The 16,987-nt window shown below is 37.0% G+C and overlaps 1 protein-coding gene across 22 annotated transcripts in view; it reads left to right on the top strand.

The window, feature by feature from the left end:
- The window catches only part of SLMAP (sarcolemma associated protein), a 128,670-nt gene extending 113,683 nt beyond the window's left edge, over positions 1 to 14,987 (top strand). For 12 of the 22 annotated variants that reach the window (XM_081159864.1, XM_081159878.1, XM_081159876.1 and 9 more), the window contains 6 exons: positions 1,035 to 1,109; positions 3,573 to 3,893; positions 4,346 to 4,463; positions 7,217 to 7,388; positions 11,247 to 11,381; positions 14,696 to 14,987. In XM_081159864.1, coding sequence (XP_081015990.1) covers positions 1,035 to 1,109; positions 3,573 to 3,893; positions 4,346 to 4,463; positions 7,217 to 7,388; positions 11,247 to 11,381; positions 14,696 to 14,788 — 914 coding nt within the window. In that variant the 3' untranslated portion in view covers positions 14,789 to 14,987. Of the gene's footprint in view, positions 1 to 1,034; positions 1,110 to 3,572; positions 3,894 to 4,345; positions 4,464 to 7,216; positions 7,389 to 11,246; positions 11,382 to 13,269; positions 13,360 to 14,695 lie in introns of all 22 variants that reach the window. The other 10 variants (XM_081159866.1, XM_081159859.1, XM_081159871.1 and 7 more) reach the window with 1 other exon arrangement.
- The last annotated feature ends 2,000 nt before the right edge of the window (positions 14,988 to 16,987 follow it).

Below are 16,987 nucleotides of genomic sequence, written 5' to 3'. Positions count from 1 at the left end.
TTACATAAGTGACCTTGGGACATTCAGTTAACCTCTCTGAATTTATGTTTCACATCAGTAAAGTGGGGAGAATTCAGTTGCTCTACTTCCTTCACATTTTTGATGTGAATATAATGAAAGACCTCTACCAATGAAAGATCTTGAAGTTAATTACATATTGAGCACAACAAAAAGAAAAAACAATGTAAACAAATTTCTAATTCTTAGTTGCTGTAATGTTAGCTACTCAGGTAAGGTAAGGGAGATTTATATTCCCTGTGACTTTTTAGTGTACTCATCAGTAAATGGGAGGAGTCAGGCTAGGTCACGGTATAGAATCTACTAACGTCCCAACCATTTCTTTTCTAGTAGCTCATTTTCCTGTGGTGTCAGCCAGTGGAGTGTGTGCTGTTCCCTAGAGCTTACATTGTTGTATCATTCACATTAACTACCTGGTTGTAATCAGTTAGTGCATTGGGAAGTCTTAGAATGAAGGGAAAGTGAGTGGCCTCTGGAGTCCTCATGTTCTCTAAGGCTGCCTTCCTGACAGGAGAAAGATCTTAGGGAGAAGTTCCTGCCTCCTTCCTTTTCTGCTGCTTGAAGAACTTAGAGTTGATATTCATCTAACTTGAACCTGCAGGGGGCTTAGGCTAATCTAATTAATTATACTGGAAAAAATATTTAGCAAACAGCAGAAATTAGTAATTTCTATGTACTTGGTAGTACACCTGAGGATTTTATTTTTTAAATTTAAGCTCAAACTGCTGATTAACAACTATCAAGAATGTTTCTCATGAAGAATAGCACATACTATCTTGGTGATAAAAAATCTAGAAAACTCCACTACTCAATTGAATAGATTTATTACTTACTACTTACTGTGTTGTGCTCCTAAAATCTTTAACTATCTAACTGCTAATACTGATGATACTTACTACCTAACTTTTGTTTCCTTCAATAAGCTTTAAGAGAGAATTTTTAAGAAATTTCCAGCTGCCCAATGTGGAATACTTTTATTAACTCACAAAATTAGATATACTGTGTTTTACTTTCAGCTCTTTTGGAAGAAGAAAGAAAAGCCTATCGAAATCAAATTGAGGAATCTACTAAACAAATACAGGTTCTTCAAGGTACGGAACACTCCAAGGGCATTTGAGGTAGTTTTTAGTGATTCAGAGGGAATGGAAAATAAGAGTGTGGAGGGTTCCCAATTTTTGTGGCTTTCGTTCTTCCCTGGAATCTAAGACTATAACTGGGTGAGCTTTATTTATTTATTTTTAAGAAGCTACACAGGAAGATTCCCCTGTACTCCAACAATAGCCACTTGGAGTTGGAAGAGCAGGGGTGAAGGTACGAATGTGGTAAGATTGTCACTTTCTGAGTTACTGTAGCGAGTTACTACAGAGTCTTCAGATAGGAAATTAGTTTGAGCTGCTCTGTGCATCAGCACTTTTAATTTGTTGGTGGCATTTTGCTAATGTTCATAGCACACTTGGCATTGCAACAAAAAGTGTGTACCACATGAAATAGAATAATGGTCCCAGCACTGCCTTCAGTGGTAAAGGCTGCTCTTCACAACCCCTGTCTATTTGTCTATCGTGGGGTCATTACAGAAATGACCAGAAAGACCCCTACCTGTCAAGGGTTTTCATTGAACTGGAGCTCCTGTTACTGTGAGGCTGTAATTGTGAGATACCCCAGGAGAGATCTTTCTTTTCTATGCTATTGTAAGATTCCTAAAGCAAGATTAATTTGCCTTCATTGTCAAAGAGAGAACCAGTGTTATTTAAATTTTTAGCTTGAGAGATAGGGTGAGAAAAAATTAAATAAACCAAAAAATCTCACTTCAGAAGAAATGAGGAGTCATTGTATGAGGCCTGTGATATTTGTCCTAAAATATCCCAGAGAAAAACCAGTCTTTCGGTTTTCTTTTTTTCTTTTTGAGTGGGGTATTTAAGTTATTAAATTTTTAAAATTTTATTATTTTCAAATTAGAATTTCTGGTGTAGGTTATATTCTTTCTAAGTTGAAAACTTTTTAAACCCTTATTATAGCTTAATGCTACTATTCATTAGTTTATATAAATCTTATTTGAATCTATATTGCCATCTTGTATTTTACATGGGCAGTTTTCCCTAAAAATTCTTAGTGCTGCCGTTTGTCTTAAAGATGCCTTACTTAGGCATCAATGAGTGCCCCCTAGTGCCAGCATGTATATTTCACAAATCCATTGGCCATTGTGTCTTTTCAGATTTTGAACCTGTTACCTCAGTATTTCCTATAAACTTAAAAGGCCTAATATTTTCTTTAATGTTTATTTATGGAGCTCCCTCCTCCTCTCCCCACCTTAAATCCTCTTAATTATTTAAATTATTCTTTTCTTGTACCTAAGGAATTTTTTCTCGTGTTATAGTAACCAAAACTAGTATTCTGGTCCTGAACAAAGTATTATTTTATACAGATTATTTCCAGTTCCATCATGAGGGCATAAGACCAGATCTTTTAAAAATGTGCCTCTTTGAATGGGGACATCTGCAGTAGTGTCAGCAATAAAAATAAAGTTTAAAAAACTACCTCTTTGGTTAGGCAGTGTTCATTAATTTAAATTCTTTTTTTTTTTTAATCCTCACTAGAGGATATTTTTCCCATTGCTCTTCATAGTGGAAGGGGTGGGGAGAGAAAGAGAGAGAGGGAGGGAGAGAGAGAGAGAGAGAAAGGAACATTGATGCGAGAGACAAATTGACTGGCTGCCTCCTGCTTGAGCCCCAATCAGGGCCGAGGATCGAGCCTGCAACCGAGTTACTGAATCGAACCCAGGACCCTTCAGTCTGCAGGCCGATGCTCTAACCACTGAGCAAAACCAGTTAGGGCAATTTTATTAATTCTTGATTGTTTACTATGCTAGTATTGGGGATAGAACATGCATGAGGTGTACAGTCTAGTGGAAAAGTTATACAACAAGCAAATATATAATGCAATATCCAATAAGGGCAGGGTAAATAGCTAGAGAATGACAGAAATTTTTTTTAGGTAAGTCATCAGAGAAGCCTTCTTTAAAGAATTGATATTTGAACAGAAAAATTGAATCAAGAGCATCAAAGGTTTTTCTAATGCTTACCATTTGACCATGCAATTCCCTGTCCAGGAATTCAACCTAAGAAAAAAATTTGGATTGTGTTATAAGCAGTATTGTTTATAGTAATTAAAAACTAAACAGTCGTCAATAAAATACAGTGAAACTATTTTGTTATTTTTAAGAGATGTTCATCACTAGCGGGATAGAGAGCACTACACATATTATGCTTTTCTCACGTGTGTAAATGCACAGAAAATATCTAGAAGAATAAGTACCAAATGTTAGAAGCAGTTTTCTCTGTGTGGGGAAAATAAAGATTAGTTTGCTTTTTTTATCTTTGTGTTTCTGTGTTTTGACATTTTCTGTATTAAACACAGATTGCTTGTACAGTTTAATCAAAAGCAACAAGGAGCTGTGACAGCCTGGGCTGTGTAGTGACTACAGCCCCATATGGGCTGTTCTTTTATTCCTGATTGCTATGGACTAAGAAAATGATAGCTAAATATACTTTTTGTAGCCCAACTGCAGAGGTTACACATCAATATTGAGAATCTCCGGGAAGAGAAGGACAGTGAAATCACAAGCACTCGAGATGAACTGCTTAGTGCCCGAGATGAAATTTTGCTGCTTCATCAAGCAGCAGAAAAGGCTGCCTCTGAGCGGGACACTGACATTGCTTCTTTACAAGAAGAGCTTAAGAAGGTGCGAGGTGAACTTGAGCGGTGGCGGAAAGCAGCGTCAGAATATGAGAAAGAAATCACGAGCCTGCAAAACAGCTTTCAGCTTCGGTGTCAACAGTGTGAGGACCAGCAGAGAGAGGAAGCAACAAGGCTACAAGGTGGATAAGTGTGTTTTACGTAAAGCTCTTAACTCTTGACAATGATAACCTTATAACTTGTAAAAACTAACCATTCCGGCTAGTTTTCTCTTTGGTAGCAATGAATTGTACAAAGTAGTGTCTTATATTAGGGCTATAAACATTCTACAGGTCTGCAAATTCTAGAATTAACGAATTTTTTTTTATAATTTTATATTTTATTTAAATACTATTAACAATGATTTGTCTTATAAAATGAAGTGGGGGTGAAAACTACAAAAGTTTAAGGTGATGGGACTTCCCGTGAGATATAGATGCAGAGTAACAGGAATCTGAGAATAGCCACATAAAATCTACATGTTTTTAAGAGGGGCAAAAAAGTATGTTGTTCTTTGAAATTCTTCACCTTTTTTTTTTCTCAATTATGGAAGTTATGTTCCTATATTAATGAATATGTTTTGGGATTCTTTTAGGTGAACTAGAGAAATTGAGAAAGGAATGGAATGTATTGGAAACTGAATGCCGTTCTCTAAAAAAGGAAAATGTTTTGCTATCATCAGAACTGCAGCGGCAAGAAAAAGAATTGCACAAGTATGCAAGAACTATTTTTTAGCTTCAAATATTTCTTTACCTTAAATTTAAATTTAATTTAATTTTGATACTTAAATGTATTTTTGGAGCAAATGTTCAGCCAGTCTCATTTTGGCTATTTGGCAGGTTAACTATGCTAAATGACTACTTCAGCATTTTTTTCTACCACCACATGAGGATATACAGTCTTTCCTTTGGGCGTACTCATGGAATACAGATTCATTAAATGCTCCCTCCCCCCAAAAATATTCCTAAACAAACAGCAAAGATCTATAATTAGTGACTGAACTTGCCCTACAAACTAAATGATAATATCAAATAAGTTTGCTTTCCTTTTACACCAGTGACCCTTCTATTAATAAAGGTGATCAGGAGATGACTATAATAAAGAATTCAGCCCTGCTGGGTGTGGCTCAGCGGTAGAGCGTTGACCTAGGATCCAGGCATTCGGGGTTCGATTCCCCATCAGGGCACATGCCCAGGTTGTGGGCTCGATCCCCAGTCGGGGGCGTGCAGGAGGCAGCCAATCAGTGACTCTCTCATCATTGATGTTTCTATCTCTCTCTCTCTCTCTCCCCCTTCCTCTCTCTGAAATCAATAAAGATATAGTTAAAAAAAGAAAAGAAGAATTCATACTCTTGAAAGATACAAATCAGCTTCTGAATTTCAAACAGGGTTATATAAAGAGTAATAATATATAAGATCAAGAATTCGCTAATCAGTTAAATCTTTCTAATATCCAGTACCTTACACGCAAACCAATCAATGTAACAGATTTATTTCAACAAATTTAGTGGAGTCCTGTTTTCCCACAAACATTTGTTACAGTTCAAAATTTATTTTTTCCTTAAAAATTTGATCTGTTTTGTATTTTTATTTAAATAATGTTTGTATTCTTACTCAGAATATGAAAGTAGTACCTGTTTATTATTGAAGCCACTCTTAATTAATCCATTTCCTTCTCCCCAGTGTACCAAAAATGGGAGTCATTACTCTCTTGCTAGCCTTGTGGTTACAATCCTCAAGAGCATTGAAGTTAGCAAAAACTCCGTGATCAAAGTCAGTTCCCATAGAAAACAAGCTTTAGGGAAAAACAATAAAGAAAGGGCCAGATAGGCTGTGGCCAGGTAGCTCAGTTGGTTAGAGCATCATCCTGATATGCCAAGGTTGTGGTTTTGATCCCTGGTCAGGGTACATACAAGAATCAACCAATGAATGCATAAATAAGTGGAACAACAGATCGATGTTTCTCTCTTTCTCTCCCCTTATCTCTCTCAAATCAATAAATAAAAATTAAAAAAACAAAACAAAAGGCCAAATATATCAAAATATAGTAAACCTTATTATCTGCTTATGAAAACAAAAACAGCGCTGGCCAATGTGCTCAGTGGTTAGCGCATCTCTAAATTTATTTGGTAAGCCTCCTCAGCATACTTGTATTTAGAAGCTAGTCTTTCTTCACAGTTTCTTTTCTGCCATTTAGTTCCTAGCTATACTGGCTTGACATCAGACCCGCCCCCTAAGAATCTGCCTAGCGTACAATCAAATTGTGATTTATACTCCATAGTATCTCAGTTACAGTATTGAATCTGAGTCTGAGTCTTACGATTCATCCTGAAAGGATAAAACTATCATTTTGAAAACCTTACCCTCCTTTAGCTATTTTAGTTGTATATGAGAGCCAAATTCTTTTTTTTAAAAATTAATTTAAGAGAGAGGGGGGAAGGGAGGGGTAAGGGGGGGAGAGAGAGAGAGGAGAGAGAGAAAAACCTATTTGTTCTTCCACTTACTTATGCATTCACTGGTTGATTCTTATATGTGCCCTGACTGGAGATTGAACCTTGGTATATTGGGACGATGCTCTAACCAACTAAGTACTGGCCCAGGGCCTGGGAGCCAAATTCTTTAACACAACTACACTATACAGGTTATTTGTTCTTTGTTGTCTGTGATGTAGAAGGAAATTAATAAAGAATTTCTGTTTATGCCTATCAAGCTCTTTTCCTAGTGTGTAAATCGGGGTTGTTGGGGTTTTTTCCCCATCAAGTTATAAAAGTAATCATAGAATTTAAGCCAGAAAGCCTCAGAAATTGAGTTCAGTCTTCTTGTTTGACAGTGGAGGGCACTGAGACTCTCCTTGTGTGATTTGTGTCTGTATAACATGGTGCCTGACAGATCTAAGAGCTCAGGAATGCTTAGAGAATATTATACCAGTTAAATGACTTGCTTAACATCCCACAGCGAAATAGCAACAGAGCTGAGGTCTAGAACCCAGCCTCCTGGTTCTTGTCCTGTGCTTTTTCCCCATTTTGGTGTGTCTTCTCATTTGAGGTTTATCACTACTTGAGTTGGCAGTGCCTTCTAAACTGTGAGTTTCTGTCCCCCATCCTATTTGTCAAGTACTTATAATAGTTGAAGTACATGCTGTTCTTTCCTTTAGAAGACCTACACTGAATCTTTTTATGATAGTTGATATAATGTGATATAACAAAATATAGTCACCTCCTGCTTCTATTTTTAAAATTTCAACCTTTGTGTATATTTGATTACCTGAAAATAGGACACAGCTTTAAACTTACTTGTATTTTTTAGTGTTTTAATGCTTTTTACTTATTGAAAATATCTTACTCTGTTTTATACTTTACTTTTCTCCTCTGAAATCCACTCCATCCCTCCTGGTGAAATGTATAAGGAATTGGGCTTCCTGCTGTGTCTAGTTTCTACATGAATAACTGTCAATATTTATTTTACAGTTCTCAGAAGCAGAGTTTAGAGCTTACCAGTGATCTCAGCATTCTTCAGATGACTAGGAAAGAGCTTGAGAATCAAATGGGATCCCTGAAAGAACAGCATCTTCGGGATTCAGCTGATTTAAAAACTCTTCTCAGTAAGGCTGAAAACCAAGCAAAGGATGTACAGAAAGAGGTAAAGCGAAAAGACGTTATAAGCCCAATTATGGTTGGACTTAAAGCCAAAAGCAAACCAGATATTCATGCTAGTTAAAAATAAATTTATATTACCCATCATAAAGCTGATACTTGGAACACCTCTGCTTGGTGATTTCTAGCTATGTATCATGGTGCATATATAGAGAATTTATCTGTAGGGTTTGGCCTCAAAAATATAAATATACAAAATTAATTAAAATGTTTCTGTACCAGTTAGTTGACCTATATGAATGCCCTGTGTACCAGATCACTTAGTTCATTATTTCTCTCTCAAAGACGGTATCTTACTTAACTTAGAATGCTTTGCCAAGGAAAGTGGGGCCACACCATAATGCTCTTTAAGCCCCTCAGGTGAAACTGGCCTGAAAAAATACTTAAAATTCACCTTATAGCCAGCCAGCCTAACATGTGTTCTGTGACCTTTTACTTTCTTCTCACCACCCCGTCCCATTTTCCCCTTCTTCACAAATGTGCATGCTCCCTTTTCATGTCATTGTGCTTAAAACCTTGACTTGGTGGCTTTTAAAAAAAAAAAAAAAATCATGTTAAAAATGGTGACGGTTGACTTTGCAGCAGAGACCCCACCCAGCCTCTTTCTGAGCAAAGCCTTGAAGCTGGCGGCGGGGCGGTAAGAGCTGTGTTCAGTCCTCCTGGCCTGTACTACTGCCCGCATTGACTCCTGACCAGCTCTGGGGATGGAGAAGGCTGGTGCATCGTGATCCACTTACTGGTCAGGGCCCACCTAGTTGTAGACTCTCTTAAACAAAGGATGCGTTATAAATAGAAGGACGTTGAAGACAATCTTTGTCTTCAATAACGAATTTTCCCAAAATTGTTTTTGGAAGATCTGTTTAATCAATGCAGTTTTTCTTTGCACTTTCTTGTCCTTGTGATATCCTGAACTTGGAAATGATTATTGTTCTGTCTTCATGTTTGTTCCTAAAGAAAAACAAAACAAAACTGTAACAGTGTATGTGGCCATATTGATTTTATAATATGTTCATTTTTATCCTCTTGCTCAGGATATGTGTTTGGGGAGAAATCTCATTTTATTTAGTTGGAACACAAATTTTGTGCCAAAGTAAATATCCTAGTATTTAATACTGTAAGCACTTTGTGTTCTTCCAGTCCATATGCCCTAATTCTTTCAAAAACTGGGAGGAATGCTGTGGTTGGAAGATGATTCTGTTGTATGTTACTATGAATGCATTGCCATTTTGTTTCATTATTTGTTTGCCTGCTTTTGGTCACTGAACCATCAGTGCTTTAAGTATTTCCACAAATGGCAGTGGCATGTCACAGCATCTAAATTGTTGATAGCCTTTGGATTGCATTAAATGCAGCATATTTAAAAATATGTCTGATCTTGTCAATATGTTTCTAATCTATTTTCTTGTTCAGTGTTTTCCATTGTGAAATGATGTGTAGTCATCACACTTCTTTGTAATGTAAAATTGTTTCTCTTTCTGTTTGTCCTGATGTCAACTATTGGATACTAGTCTGTAATTAAGATGTTCTTTAATGAGGTTCTTATATCTGTGTGATCCACTGCAAATGAAGTACTACTGTCTTTTATTAATGCACATATATTCTTCCCTTTCAATATTCCCCCTTTGTTCTTCTTTCCATCATAGAATCATGCATAGTATCATCATTGTGTATCTTCAGTACTGTAAAAGGGTAAAATATTATCAGCTAATAAGCAAGGTTATTTAAGAAGAAAACCTAAGTTGTTGGTAATATTGTGTAGTATTTCCCTTTTAATCAGAACTGAGCTCATTTCCCATCTCTGAGTTAGAAAGCAAGATAGAGCAAAAATGATACCAAGTGAGATGTGAAACTAAGACTGCAGACTCCAACAATTAAATTTTTATATATGGCAGCTTTTATTTGAACATTTAACAAAGAAAAAAATACATGAGAACAGTACATTTTAATCCTCAGTATTAAGAGAAAAATAATGGTATATCATCTTTATATTTGACTTAAGAAAGCATCTACATATTTTAATTTAGAGGGAATATCTATGAATTTATAATACATTGAACTCACAAGTCACCCTGCAAACACTAACTCAGAAAACTTGTTTGGCTTCGCCCTCTTGTCCTGAAGCCAGAGTTCTTCCCACCCCTTTCACATGCTGAAGGTAAGGTCTTCCTGAGGGCTGTCCTCCTGTCATTCTGCTCCACCCCTCCTGGAACAGAGAAATGGCTGAGTGCTTTGGTATGAAGGGCAGGCTGGGTGTGAAAATGGTGGAAACGGAAAGTTAGGGAAAATTTAGGTCAGCAAAGCACTTTTCCCTTGGGCTTATTACTCACTGTTAAGAATCAGATCTCTGAGAATTGATTATGTTCTAAGACTAGTCTAGGTACACTGAATTTGCCTTGGCAGCCTGCCCATAACCTCTGCCTTCTGGAAGGACGTCCACAGACCCCACAAAAAAAGCTGTCATAAAGTCCATGAATCTTACTCCTTAATTCGTTCTCTGGCACACTATCCGGACTTGTTCTGGGAACATTGGTAGGTAACAAGGAGCTGCTTTAACATTTGCCTTTTCTCTGTGCCCATATCTTTGTCCCCATTTTCTGGTAACTTTTCTGCTGACCCTAATCCCCCTCCCTACCCCCACCTCTTCTAACATTTTCATACATTTCACCCTTCTTAGTGTTTACCTTTGGAGTACATAATGATAAGCTCATAATTAATCGCTCCAAAGTATTGCATTATTCAGAAGCACAGTATTAAGGTGTATCCTTTGTTGAGGAATTTCTAGGATATAGGCAGAAAGGATTGGAAACTTTGCAGCCCCATGGGCTATGTTTAGGGGAGAGGAGAAACCTTTCCGGTAAAGCAGGCCCATGGCATATTCATTGTATGCTCAGCCCTTGTCTTTCTTCCTTCTAAAACCTTCAGAGATGGCGGAGTGGGGCAGTGGAGGCCCAGACAAAGGCACAGCCAACAGCAAAACAGTCTTTGCTCTTTGACTGGGAGCCCAGCTTGCATGTAAGATGCAGCATCTAGAAGTGGAACCAGTCTAGAATTCCTGCCTCCAGGGGCATTTAAAGTAGGGGCAAACCATACTGCATTTCTCATTGACCTCACCTGTGCTCGAGAGCTGGCTAGTGCATCTGAAAATCAAATTATATACAGTGAACTGTTTTTCAGAGCGGGAAGTAGCTTGTTTCACTATAGAAAAATGTCTATCAGAAACACATTTTAAAAAATTGCTTTTAATTGATGCTTATAAGTTTAAGTTGAGAGGTAGAAATGTCCCCAGTAATAGTGGTTGGTACCTTAGACACATTTCTTTGCTTCATTTGCCTAGAAATTCACTTATCCAGGACATTTTAATAACCTGTGATTCTGGATAAAGGGAAGACTAATGGCAATTAATACTTTCTACTTTAAGACTAAAGTGGCTTCCCCTTTAACCTATTGCTTACCAGGATATAAACTCATACTTTCTAACCTTGCCATTTAATTAAGCTAATGGAGTTTTTTTCACTTGTTTTCTTTTGCTCAGTTTGGAATTTTACTTTTCTCCTCTAACTCACTTAGTAGAAAAAGTCACCCTTTATATTAGAAACAGATGACACAATGGTGACTTCTCTTAATTTTTTTTTAACTTCAGAGCCAGAAAATTCTTCCATAGAATCAAGTTAACATTAAAGACTTCTTATTATTAGTGTAAATAATTCTTATCCTTCTTAAAACAAAAAAGCTTGGCTTTGGTGTTGCAGGTGACTACCTAGGATCTGGTGTATAAGCCTGACTAGAACCATAACTTCATGCCCATTTAAGTTGAGTCTGCACACTCTTTTTTCTTTGCCTTTAGTATGAAAAGACACAGACTGTACTCTCAGAACTGAAGTTGAAGTTTGAAATGACTGAGCAGGAAAAACAATCAATCACAGATGAGCTCAAACAATGTAAAGACAACCTGAAGCTGCTCCGAGAGAAAGGAAATAATGTAAGTCTTTACAAACTTGGTTTAGCTTTGATTGAGAGGCAGGTGAGAACCCTGAAATTGATTCTTCAGAGGATTTTATTTCTGAATTAAGAATTTCCCCTTTAACCTGTACCCCTAGAAGAGCCTGAGGACTACCTGGAGGAAGAGCCTTGTTTTCAAGAAAAGAATTACCTAAGAACTGTCAGCTTTTCCCAGATGAATCTGAAGTTCTGTCTCATTTTCTAGCTCTTGTTTTTCCCCTACTGGGAAATGAAGCATTGTACCACCAGAGACCCACCTAAGAAAGAGTAGTTCAGGTTGACTCCTTGGCATTTGGCTATGTCCAAAAATGGAAACTTTATTATGATTTTTATTTTATACTAATAATTTTCTCACTATGGCACATTCCTAAAAAATTTAGTGTTTTTTTGGCTTCTCATACATGTTAGGAAATATTGATGAGTTTCTGTAGGGCTGTGTGTGTGTGTGTGTGTGTGTGTGTGCACGCGCACACATGTGCCCGCACACATGTGAAGTTGGAACATTTTGGTATAAACCAAGTTTAATAATATTAGTTTTCATTTGCTAGAAAGGCAGATGGTCTTTAAAAAGATGTTATACTAAATAAATGTTGTGCTCCATGTTTTGGTGATCATGCCTTTGTGGGACCTAACTGATGGATGATGTTCAGTGTGGTTGGTTGTGCTGTGACTTATTTCAAACCTTTGTCATGGCTTGGACACTGCAGTGGGCGTGAGTCACACTCTTCCTACAGAGGAAGGCACTCTGCTTAACTCCCAGCACAAGTACAAAAGAGGGATGTTGCATGGCCATCACAGAATGCTCGTGAGTTGTGTCCAACTGTCCTTTGCCGAAGAAAGTCTTAGTTTTTTAGAAAATAAAGGCATGTTGCTTAGTTAGAAGCCTTTTAGAAGCTGATGAATTGGGTCTGGAAGCTTTACACTAAGCAAAAATGGATTGCATTTATTTTGAAAATGTAGGTTACAGAATTCTACTAAAATCAGAACATAATGGTTTGATTCCAAGTTTGGTTACTCCTGTCTTTTATGTTAATTCATATCCCTCTGAAAATGGAATTTCAGTCTACTTCTACTAAATTAACCTATGAAGACATCTAGCATAATCAGAATGGATTCCCTGTACCATTTAGAACCTTTTCAAAAGTAACCTTGCTATTATTTGTAGTTGTACAAATAATTTACCTTAAGGGTGAATTTCCTTTTTTATGCTATTGGACTTGTGGTACTAAAATATTACTCTGTAATAACACTCATTGTGCTAATTTCCTCCTAATTTTAAAAATTGATTATATTCGGTAATGTAACTGAAAGCCCTGAGACTTAGCTGCCTGTCTTCATATACCAAATGATTATCATACAGTGTGTCAGATCTCTTACTTGGTTTGGAAAGCATGCAGCATAGGGCATTTATTTTTAAGCTTTAAGGCAACAGCAAAAGAGTTTTGGTTTTTTAAAAAAGGTTTCGATGGAGAGATAAAATAAACTGTAGCCATTTCCAGTATACTCATTGTCAAATAATAAATTCCAAGCATGGAACAAAAATAATGGACTGTCAAGCAGAGCATCAGTTGAGGTATTTTCATTGCTGTCTTAATGCACTGCATTTCATTAGGATGTTAGGGACACCGCATTGCCCATTGCCTCCAGCTGTTCCTGTTAGACTGGTAGTTTGTCAACTTACATACCACAGTCCATCATTCTGGATTGTATTAGATGTCTTTAAAATATTTGAATCAATGCAAAACCTTAGTGCTATTACTTCTGTTACCTCAGTCTTTCTACCCTTCCTCCCACCCCACTGGGGTCTAAATCATCTTATCTGATTTTTTATAGCATAAAATGATTTTAATATCCCTTCCCTTCTTTAGCCTTCCATATTACAACCCGTCCCAGCCGTATTCATCGGCCTATTCCTGGCTTTCCTGTTTTGGTGTTTCGGTCCATTGTGGTAGAGAAAGGTACAGCACTGCTGTTGAGTCCTTGTCTGTCTGTCCCCGTCACCTGTGTGTACCACATTTGTAACATAGTGCATGGCAAGACCACTCAGGTGTTTCGTTACCTGAAGCAAACCCTTCATTTAGTATGCCATGTATCGTGTCACATGAGTGAGCTGAGCAGTCAACTAATCATGTAACATTCTGTCTTATTTCCTCTGTAATAATGCTAACTATGAATTAACTCCCACCTAACCAGTTGTTATATTCTGCCTTTAACTGAGTCTTTGTCTCTAGCAAACTGGAGTAAACTGTGAATCTCTGCAATATTAGTACCCCTTCCCAGTTACATTTTTAACCAGATTTTAATGAGAAATGAAGAGTTTGCCTCTTTGAAGTTTTCAGCCAGCTTTCCTTCCCCTCCTCCCTTCCCTCTTCTTTTCCATGGTGTAGAGTTTGCTTGTGTCAGCCTTGCCTATATTTACACTGTGGCTATGAATATGCAAGAGGAGGAGATTAGCATAATGGACATTGGCTCACAGTCTCAACCCCAGTGTGCATTTACATATGAGACCAAACCTATCCCATGTCTTTTTGAGCCCTGACCTGCAACATTAGAATATTTCCTTAAAAACCAACTTTCTTAATAAGAACACTAGTGAAAATAAAGCTGTCAACCAAAAGCAAGTTGGTATTATAAAGCCCTCTGAAAGTTAACAGGGAACAGCCCATCCTTGCTTGCCTCCATCAGGCATGCATGTTAGTAGATTATTTCAGATGATCACATGACCTTATTACACTGGACATGGTCTTTACAGAAAGTGTCAGACAGGCAGAGTCCCTAAATAGCACCTCCCCACCTTGAACCCAATCTGATTTTGTCTTACGTGGTTTCAAATTAGAGCATCAAAGCTTAGACCATTTTCTTTCAATCACCTTACCCACCAGCCTTTTGTATAAAACTACCCTACCATGTGAGTCTGGTTTTTATCGAGAAATAAACACTTTAGGTAGAAACATACTCCAGGCATCTGTATATTTCAGTGAGTTGTAATATATGGGTACTGGAGTAAATAAAGCAGGCTAAGCCCAGAGGTTGTCTTAGAAGTCCCTGTTAGGTCTCAGCTGCAATGTACTGGCTTTTACACAGCGGTCCTCTAAAAGAGTTCCCGCCATTATGGCTCTCCTCACACCTGCTCTCCCACCCCTTTATTTCTTTTCTTTTTAAAATGTTTCCTTATGCAAAGATAAGGTTTTTCTAATGTTCTAAGTATTTAGGACTCTCTGGAACCCAAAGGGTTAATAGGTGTGAAAAGAGAGGGGAGAATGTGATATTGACTCTTGGTTTCTTTCCACACAGAAACCCTGGCCCTGGATGCCCATGTTGGCCGCCCTGGTTGCAGTCACAGCCATCGTGCTGTACGTGCCAGGTCTGGCCAGAGCTTCTCCATGAGAGCGTTTCTTGAGTCCGTACACCGTCCTCCCTCTAGAAGCTGGCATCACACTCATGCTGGGGACAAACAGAACCATTTTCTTCCTTTTTACCTCTTAAAACAGGAGAAGTGCAAGAATACAACTGTAGGGTCATTGCTTTAAATTATATAAAATGTATCTGTCTATAAAGAGAATATGAAATTGTGACTTTATTGTAAGCAGTAACTTGCTTGCAATTTTTCATGTAATTTTTAAATTAGTATGTTGGGATTCTGAATATTATGGTGGCCTAAAGTAGGCTTCTTGGTACACCAAATTATTTATAACATTAAATTTATGGGTATTATACTCTGAATTCTAATGGCCAGATAATTCGTTTTTCTGATTCGTTAACTACCCAAACCAAACAACTGATACATACATGGGAAGAGAGGCCCTGTGTGCTCAGTGCCTATCAGTTTGAAATATATACACATATATATATATTTTTTACATATTTACGCCATTTTTACTTGTTATAAAACCACTGAGCTATTGGGAACAAGACTTAGAGACAACTCTTTGCGTGGATTTTTTTTTTTTTTTTTTAAGGAGAAATAATACACTTGGAAAGTATTCTGTTCTAGTGATAATTTGGGCAGTATGTGCACACTTGTTCAGCCTTAAGGTGACTCGACGATGTGGAGGACATCAACTTTGAAAAACTTTCCATGAGAGTGTGTATTTTCTTGAGCAAGCTGAAGTATTTCTGGGAGCAAAAACATAGTAATTATATAATTTCAGTGCAGTAAAACCAAACTGTTAAGTCAGTTGGAATGTAATTTATTAAACCTCATGTATTTAAAGAGATATTTTCTTTAAAAGCCAAGTTACTTTTTCATATACAGCATTTTAGGAAGCATGATTTTTTTTTCTCTTTCATCTCTTCCTCCAAAGCATGTTTAATTGAAGAAAGAATTAATATCTCTTTAGATAAGCTTTTACTGACTTAATTTGATTATGATATTTCAAAGCTAATTCATGTTCGAAGTAAGCGGTTGTTACCTACCAACAGATCTCCTGGTTGGGGATGCAAATGGTTATTTTCCTTTAATTGTTAATTGGTATGTTCTGTTAATGAGAAGCACTATTCCCAAGACTTATAGTGTTCCAGGCACAGTGAAGCACCTAAACACTGCTTGATATTATAAATTTAAAACACAGAGGTGGTTTTGTGCAGCACCACAGCACATCAATTAAGTTTATTTACATCATAGGATATCCTAAAGTACCGCAGAGTTAAATTTTTCAGCCAATGAAGACTAGGAGGGGATGTCAGTGAACTGGCTTGAATGTTCTAAGGCAATCCACAGGTCTAGCCAAATACTGAAATAGAAGTTTAGGGTATCATTTGCCTTGTGATGTTTGGCAATCATTGTTTATACTTTAAAGGTTATATTTTAAGCTATTCGAGATTTGCTGTTGGGGAGGATCACTAGATTTATGGAGGAATTAGTCACAGATGACTTGTAGGAAATGCTGTCATATATAGTTCATTTCATCATCTTTTGTTGCAGGAAGCCACTCCACCACAGAATGCTAATATGCCAGTGGTACCCAGTACCTCTTGTATATAGGTTATTGCAAATATTGTTCTGAAATGCTTAACTTCAGAATTACATTTTTTAAAGTAAATAATTGTTTTAAATCTATTTTGTAAAGATATAAAGTACAATAGAATTTCTGGAGTACAGATTAAACTATTTGCACTAACACACGTGATGTGCATGATTTAATAAAATAACTTTACTCTCCCTATGCATTTTTGAGTTGGATATCATTGAAATTCTTAGTGCTGACTCTACTATTGGATTGTTAATAAGTCTTTTCTTAAAATGACTCTTTGTGTAACACATATATGTTTGGTGTTCTTCAGGGTTTAAAAGAAAACACTGAGCTGTTTCCTCCAGGTTTTATTAGCCTTTTATTTAACTTAGTGCTCTAATTTTTTTTCTCTTTTACTATGGTTATTGTTAAATCATGACTCACTTGCCAGACAAGTCTCTCTGAATGTAAAGTCTAGTATCAATATTTACTTTATTTAAATTGAATAAATGGGGTTTTGTAGTTGCTGCCAGTTTTTCTTAAGAATATAAATGAGCCTATTCATAGGCAATACCTCCAGCTTTGTTCAGTTCACTTCCAGGTTAAATAAAGAGTAGGATTATTCACTGGTAGT

Source organism: Miniopterus schreibersii, assembly GCF_964146895.1.
Source record: "Miniopterus schreibersii genome assembly, chromosome: 15".
Taxonomy (NCBI): domain Eukaryota; kingdom Metazoa; phylum Chordata; class Mammalia; order Chiroptera; family Miniopteridae; genus Miniopterus; species Miniopterus schreibersii.
The sequence above is the reverse complement of the archived record's forward strand: the minus strand, read 5'-3'. Positions and strand labels throughout refer to the sequence as shown.